Genomic DNA, 7,790 nt, shown 5'->3' with positions numbered 1-7,790 from the left:
CCAATGTCACTTGGTGGCCGTGAGCTATCACAGGATCAATGGATGTCCGCTCTAGAATGGCCCTTGGGGATCGTCAAGGGCCAGGGGGTTCAACTCCCTGATTTTACCAATGGGAGACTGGGGCCCAGAGAGAAGAGTGATTCCTTCACTTATTAGGGTTGTTTGCTGATGGAGCCATTTGGTTTTGCATAGTTGGTCAGTGCTTTAGCTGCAAAGTGGGTCTTTAAACAAGAAAACCTCATCTCCTTCATAAAACTGCCTTGAAGTTCACATTTCAATGACAAAGAGGAAAAGCGTTAAAAGGAATACAAATTTAGATGTTGATTATACAATGATTATGATAATGGTGCTGAACATAAATTCTTTAGTTACTCAGAAGGCTTTTCTGTGCCCTGTGCTTCCTAAGAATTTTCTTCATTGTTAGGAACTTCAGCTACCCCCAGAAAATACTGCAAAATTATTTATCTGACAATGTGTGTGAGGGGTGAAAACCACTTTTGATGAAAGAGCAATTACGTATTGTGTGTACTTGTGCAATTATTTAAACCTTCTTTGAGCTTTAGGTCTTTCATTAGTAAAAAGGAAAGGATTATACCTGTATCTAAGATATTTGCTGTAGGGATTTAAGAAGAAGTGAAAATCACTTGATAGAATATCTGGCACCTTTCAGTGAACCCCTAGGGGAATATTACACACAATGATTGATATAATCACTCTTGAAAGGGGCACTTCCAACATTTAATCAATAATCTTTTTCTTATATCTTCAGTTGCTGAACTCGTTGCCCAGGATCCACAATCGAAAAGAAAAGCATCTGCTCCCAAGGGAGACTGAAACAGAAAACAGAAAACCCAACAGCACGTGCAGGCTGCGGGAATGGAGTGAGTGATGGTGTGAAGGGAAGGCTTAGTCTTGAGTGAATGGTGGAGGGCTTCTCTGAGGAGGCTATATGCTTCATGGGAGAGGAGTCAGCTGGCCAAGCAGAAGGGAAAGTGGGGGAGAAAAGCACATTTTCTAAAATGAGGGAGCTATTTTAGATATTGGGGCTTCTCTGGTGGCTCAGTGGTGAAGAATCTGCCTGCCGATGCAAGAGACTCAGGGAAGATCCCTGAGCGGGGCAGGGGGAGAGGGGGCGATCCCCTGGAGAAGAAAATGGCACCCCACTCCAGTATTCTTGCCTGGGAAATCCCACGGACAGAGGAGCCTGGAGGGCTACAGTCCATGGGATCGCAGAGTTGGACCTGACTTAGTGACTAAAAGAGAAGGGATGCGTGACTGTGACGGCAGTGAGTTTCCAGTTTTATCTTGCCACACATGGGGAGTCACTGAAGAATCTGGGGCAGGGAGATAATGCTGCTGCTGCTGCTGCTAAGTCGCTTCAGTCGTGTCCGACTCTGTGCGACCCCATAGACAGCAGCCCACCAGGCTCCGCCATCCTTGGGATTCTCCAGGCAAGAACACTGGAGTGGGTTGCCATTTCCTTCTCCAATGCATGAAAGTGAAAAGTGAAAGTGAAGTCACTGAGTCGTGTCCAACTCTCAGCGACCCCATGGACTGCAGCCTACCAGGCTCCTCCATCCATGGGAGTTTCCAGGCAAGAGTACTGGAGTGGGGTGCCATTGCCTTCTCAGAGGGAGATAATAGAAAGGGATAAATGAAAAGAACTGAGAGAATGACAGCCAGTGATGGCTAGCTGGCTGAAGCCCACACCCAGCCCCATCATTGATTTAATCATTCAAGAAATAGTTACTAAGGACCTGCCTGCCATGCATCAGGCTGAATTCCAGGAGCTGGAAATCAGGCATTGAACAGGCCTAGCAAGGTCTCTGTTCTCCTGGAGGAGACTGACAATAGATAAACAAGTAAACAAGCAAGGAAGTATCAGATAAGTGCCTCTTGTAAAATTAAACAAGCTGTTAAAAGTGTCCCTGTGCTTCTGCTCCTCACCCTGTTCCCCTCCTTCCGAATACCTGCCAAGCCTCCTCCTGAGTTATCTAAGGAGATTTTGCTCCTAGGAAAATCTCTAAGGTAAATCATTAACCTAGCTCTCTTGGTGTTTTCAATAAGACATCTTCCCCAGGGCCCGGTCAGCTTGTTATCCTTGCTTTGGGACCACCGATTCTGCCAGAAGCCTGGAGTCTAAAAGTTAGATGAGGATGGTCTTGACAACCTTGAGAAGGGTCCTGATCTTGGTTCCCTCGGCAATGTATATCCCCCTCCCCAGCTGCCCCCTTCCCGCTCCAGGCTCAGCCCCTTCTCCCCACCCCCCTTTATATAGATATCCCCTCTAAAAGAAATACATTTGATAATACGGTTGGAATTGTTCATTCCTCTCCTCTGAAAAATGCAGACTTTTAAAACTCGCCCGCCTCTGCGGGCAAGAGCCCTTCTCTCCTCCTATTCCTAACCCCTCCCCCGCGACCACCCCTGAGGGGACTCCAGAGGCTGCGTGTTCTGGGCACCGGTGATGGAGGCTGGCTCAGCACCACCGGGCTCACCCTCCGGTAAGTCAGAGTTCCCCAGCGCCAGAGGGATGCAGGCCAAGAATCAAACAGTGAACATTGGAATAAATGCAGCTGCAGAAAGGAGGGACTAAAAAGGCAGATTCCCCAGTATAACCCGCGGTCTTCCCCCTTTTGACACATTTACTCACCACGAGGATTAAAAAAAATTTTTAACAGTATGAAAACTTTCAGAGACACAGTAAAGTTTTAGGTAAACCAAGCAAACGTCCCAGGAGGGTCTTCTGATTTTGCCCAGCTTTTCTGAACTGCCTGATAGTCATAGTTACCCCTCTGTGATCCACAGTAGTCAGGGATAATTAAGTTAGGACCCCTGATTGAAGAGGTTTCTATTCTAGTTAAAGAGAGAAGACTAATAAAACTTTTCCTTTCCCCTCAGCCACCTCTCCCCTCTCCACCCCTCCAGTTTGCACCTTACAAGGTATAGTCACATTCTTGATACTGTTAAAATCATAAATTCAAAGCTGAAGGGAAGTTTAGAGATTAAGAGAGGTTAAGCAGGACAATTACTTGCCATATACTGGGCCACTTCCTAACCATCTGCCCATGGTAGACATTGCTAATCGATCACTCCTTCGTGATCTAACTCTGGCTTACTGGATACCCTCCATGTTCCACTCCTAGGAGTAGTACAGCAGGAAACCAGCCGGACTTGTTTGCTACCCTTATGGACTGTCAAGGGGAAGACAGACATTAAATAAACACACGTCTGAAGAGTGTTTTAAAAGGAGGAATATGGGGGCAGACAAGGGCATCGCACACCTGGAGGGAACCAGGATGTGGGGCAGGGTCAGGAAAGGCTCCCTTGAGGAAGTGATGTTTAAGCTGAGATCTAGATGACAAGGAAACTGAGTTTTCATGAAGGTGAAAAGGGAAACATTACATGCTAGAGGGAAGACCAGCATGAGCTCAGGGCATGTTTCAGGGTTAAATGAGGGGGCATGAATGATAAATGGGGGTAGGTGTCCAGAGGGAGATAGGGCTTGATCCAACTAGTGCTTGGATAAGAATCGGTTGATAGGAGGAGAGGCTTGGGACAGCCTGAGCTGAGGTCACATTTATTGTTTCTCCTCCCCCTTCTTAGGAATTATTCTCTCACCTGCTGCCATTTTTTAAAAAGCTATAATTTTAAAACATTTTTAATGTAAAAACTTTAAATTTCGTTGTTGGTTTAGCCACTATTATTCAAGCACCATTTGCAGCATTGGAAAACTATAAATTATTGACTACCTACTCTGGGATGGCAATTCTCATGACTTCTCACATCCTTCTTGTGAGATAAGTATTATCTTCCCAGTTTTACGGATGGAAAGAAAACGGGGGGCTTGGGAGGACTAGAGATACTTGCTAAAGTTGGTCATCAAGTAGGCGACTGAACTGGGGTCTGAGCGGCTGCAATTTCCACAACTCTGTCACTGTCATAAAACCTCCAAATGGCTTGCTCTAAAGCAGTCAAGTAAAGCTTGGGAAGCAACCAAAGAGGGTTGGCGGAGGAGTTGGAAATACTAGGGGGATATGGGGTGGGGGAGGAGGGGGAAAGTGTCCGCAGAGATGCTGCAGGTGAGTGTACACCTAGGCAGAGGAGCACGAGGCAGAAGCAGAGTGGCGGCGGGTGGTGCGGGGGATGGCGAGTCGTGAGAGGTGACTGAGGGCATCCCTCGACTGCTCCAGGACTGCCTACCGGGAGGTGCCCCGCTCTAACCTCTTCCCGGCCCGGCCCGGCCCGGTTAATCATTTCCTGACCCTCCTTCCTCCTCTTTCCCAGCCCGCAGGATTGCCACATCAACCTCCCCTCTCCCCGCCTCCTGGCCTGTTGCTCCTTCGCCGGGTTTTACAAGGAGCCCCAACTTTGAGGCACTGTTTCTAACAGCCGGGGACGCCCTCAAGGCCGTTCCCCGGAGAGGTCGCGGGCTCGCTTGGGTGTAGCGCTTGCCCTAGCGGCCTCTTGAGGCTTGCCCCATGCTCTTTTTTGGACTGAGAGGTCAGAGAGGCGGGGATCCAATCCCGGAGCGGATTAACTAATTAAAGGCTCGGTTTCCCCAGCTGTAAAAAGGGAGGGTGGTAACAGCAGCTGGCGGGGTGGTGAGCGATTGAAATGAGGTATTGTGTGTTAAGTGCCTGGCTAGGAGACAGCAGTGGGTGTTTAACAAACGTTAGATCCCTTCCCTTTTTATCACCTGATCACCGGGACCGCCCGCTCTGCAAACCTAGGTTACAGCTATCTCGCTTAAATTTAAACTGGACGTTGAGATCTGAATGTCCGATCATATGCTCGAGGTAAGGCCAATAGTGATTCATAGTGACAGGGTTTGAATCCAGGTTCACGATCGCCCCCGCCATCTCGAACCTAAGTGGCTGGCTGAGGCCACATGTCTAGAACCTAGTCCAGAACCAGAACCCGGTCAGTATGGTACCTGCCGCAGGGAGCAGACCACTAAACCAGTACTGCTCTGGGACCCATGCAGCCCTCTGGGCCATCGGGGGCCAGGCCTTTAACCTCTCTGAGTCTGAGCCACAGTGTGTAAAATGGGGGCTCTCTGTCTGCCCATGTGGTTTTTATTTTCTTTTTCACACTTTCTTTCGTGACCAGATTTTCTACCCCGGTGTAGTCAGACCATCTCATTACGCAGGATCAGTTTTCTGACTGCGAGCGCTCGCCCAGGCCGGGGAAAAAGCAGCGGACCGGCCTGGTGTGCCCCGGCTTGGCGCCCCACCCTTCTCGGGGCCGGGGGAAGCCGCGGCTGCTCGGGGTAGAGGAGTTGGGAAAGCCACTTCCCAGCGCAGTCTGACTCTGGGTCATCCGCCTGCGAGCGCGCGGACCCCACCCAGCTGGGGCAGACGGGGGCGGGGCTGGGCCTGGAGGCGGGGCCTACCCAGGGGCGGGGCGGGGCCGGCCTGGGAAGACGGAAGCCCCCAACCTAGGGGTGGCGGCAGAACCCGGATTCCGGAGTACCACGTTTTCCGGAGCCGGACATCGGGAGACGGCGGGCGAGAAAACCCGGCGCCCGGAAGCTTTTGCTTTCTTTGACGCAAGGGCTCGGGACGCAGCCGCCGTCGGCCGAGCGCCCGGCGAGGAGCGACCCCAGACGGAGTCTTCGGAGTTCCTCCGCCCCCGCCTCGCCGGGTCCCGGAGCCTCAGTCCTTCTCGCAGCCCTCCTGGTGGCCATGGAGTGTCCGCACCTGAGCTCCAGCGTCTGCATCGCTCCGGACTCAGCCAAGTTCCCCAACGGCTCCCCGTCGTCCTGGTGCTGCAGCGGTGAGTGCGGCCCCAGGCGGCCCTGCAACGCACCCGAGGCCCCGGCTCCGCCGGGCCTGCCGTCTAGGGGCCGCGGGCGGCGGACGCGCGGACTCGGGAAGTGGTGCGGGCAAGCCGAGCCCGGTGGCTGGGGAGGGGTGAGCGGTGAGGCGTGCGGAGCGGCGGCGGGCGGAGCGGCGGCGGCGGCTCCTTTGTTTCCCGTGGCCCGACGGTCCGGCCGGCGAAGGAGAGGCCCGCGAGGGATGAGAGCCCGCGGGGGCCACGAGCGCGTGGGGGACGGCGGCGAGCCGGGACCCTGGCCTGCGGCTCGCGCCCCCGCGTCGCCCGGCAATGGCTGGGGGCTGTGCTGGCCCGTGTCGCCGGGTCGAGGGGCTGCGGGAAGTGGGTGTCCGGCCCCCACAAGGCGGCCGCACGTGTGGCGGGGCCCAAGTTGTGTCCCCTCCTCTACCGGACAGGAAAAGCTCCGCTCTTGGGGGCAGCTTTGTCTGGGCTGCTGAGCGCGCTGGGGCCCTTCGCTACCTGCTCCCGCCCCGCTTCCTTTCGCTTCCCCCTATGTTCCAGCGACCCGATCTACGCCCGGTGGGCGGGAGCCGCGACCCCGCGAGGTGCTCAGAACTCGGGAAGCCGAGGTCAGAGGCTTTCATCAACGCGGGAGGGGGAAGTTTGAAAACAGGCTGCGGGTTAAAAAAGCTCAGAAGGCTGATGGAGCAGCTGCTTTGGAGGGGCGGCTCGCGCTGCCTTTCAGGTCGTCTTGGTGGGTTGAAACTGCTTTGGGATTTCCGAGTCCATGTGCTGGAGGACAGTTATTAGGTTTATGTAATGCTTTTGCATTGCTTAAGCATCTTAACTCCTTCTGCCGGGCCTCTTGGAAGCCCCAGTGCCCTCTTATTGTCTGCTCTAGCGACTTAGGATCGCACCGGCCACACTGCTTTGATTACTTCCTGGTAGGGCCCTGGTGCAGCCGATAGAGTCTTTGTTTATTAGCTTTGAGATAATCGGTGGCAGCTTGGGTTGGAGTGTAGAATGTAAATTGTGCGTTTCAAAAATCTTAAGTTCATTTGAAGAAATAAAGAGAAGAGCAGAGCAGTGGTACGGTTTAGCTGTGTGACGTTTCTCATTATGGGCCGGAGCTAGGAAGATAGTTTAGAGAATGCCTTAACACTTTTGACAGGTTACTTCTTAAATGGTGATTATTATGTCCTTGAAGAAAATCACAGGCAACAGCCACAAAGAAAAATGTACCCTGGTATAAGGTGTCTAGATAACTGTGGCTTCCTTGAGCTCTGAGAGGTTTGATGCTTTGCTTGCCTTTGTAAAGTCAGATTGTCTTTTTCTGCACGAAGCCCATAAAGATTATAACCGGTTAATTGATTTTGCAGTGCGGTATTGCAGTTCTTTTATGAGGGTGCAGAAAACTTACCAACGAATGTTTCTTCTGCAGTGAATGTTGAGTATGAAACAACAAAAAAGGTGTGTCAAATTGCTTTATTAGTTGATGTTGCATTCGCTCTAATTGTAGCTGTGGTGCTGCGATTGTGGTAAGTTATGTCTTTCTTTTTTTTTCCCAAGAGATTTGGGGGAAGAAATGACCAAAGTAAACACTAGTAAAAGCATACCTCATGAAGAATGATGAAATTACCTTCTCTGTGGATTACTTTCTACAGGGATACAAAGCAGACAGCTCCCTTATGGCTTTTTCTAGGTAGACTCCCATCAAATTTTAAAATGGCCTCATTGGGCACATGCATCTAGAAAAAGGAAAAGAGTTTATGCAAGTGACAGATATCTTGTTGTGAGTCAGCCTTGCCTTTGCAGTCAGGGCGTCCACTTGACTGTGGGAAAGAGGTGCAGAAGATTGAACATCTCTTGAGGAACTTAAGTTAAAATGGAACATAACTTAGAGGCTTGTGCTGATATGAAGAACAAACTAGCATGGCTAGCTCTAAGGGAGGGGCTATTTCTGTCCAAGGGCTAAGATGGCATCTTTGCATCTTGCAACAAAGTTTGTCTCT

At 51.5% G+C, this 7,790-nt stretch overlaps 1 protein-coding gene across 2 annotated transcripts in view; it reads left to right on the top strand.

The window, feature by feature from the left end:
* Positions 1–4,329: 4,329 nt before the first annotated feature.
* Positions 4,330–7,790, top strand: part of USP3 (ubiquitin specific peptidase 3) — a 101,062-nt gene continuing 97,601 nt past the window's right edge. The window contains exon 1 of one of the 2 annotated variants that reach the window (XM_069596217.1): positions 4,330–5,778. In XM_069596217.1, the coding sequence (XP_069452318.1) occupies positions 5,688–5,778 (91 nt within the window). In that variant the 5' untranslated portion in view covers positions 4,330–5,687. Of the gene's footprint in view, positions 5,779–5,908; positions 6,408–7,790 lie in introns of those variants that run through there. The other variant, XM_069596218.1, reaches the window with a different exon arrangement.

The sequence above is a fragment of the Ovis canadensis genome, chromosome 7 (assembly GCF_042477335.2).
Source record: "Ovis canadensis isolate MfBH-ARS-UI-01 breed Bighorn chromosome 7, ARS-UI_OviCan_v2, whole genome shotgun sequence".
Lineage (NCBI taxonomy): Eukaryota > Metazoa > Chordata > Mammalia > Artiodactyla > Bovidae > Ovis > Ovis canadensis.
This window is presented reverse-complemented; position numbering and strand designations above follow the sequence as displayed.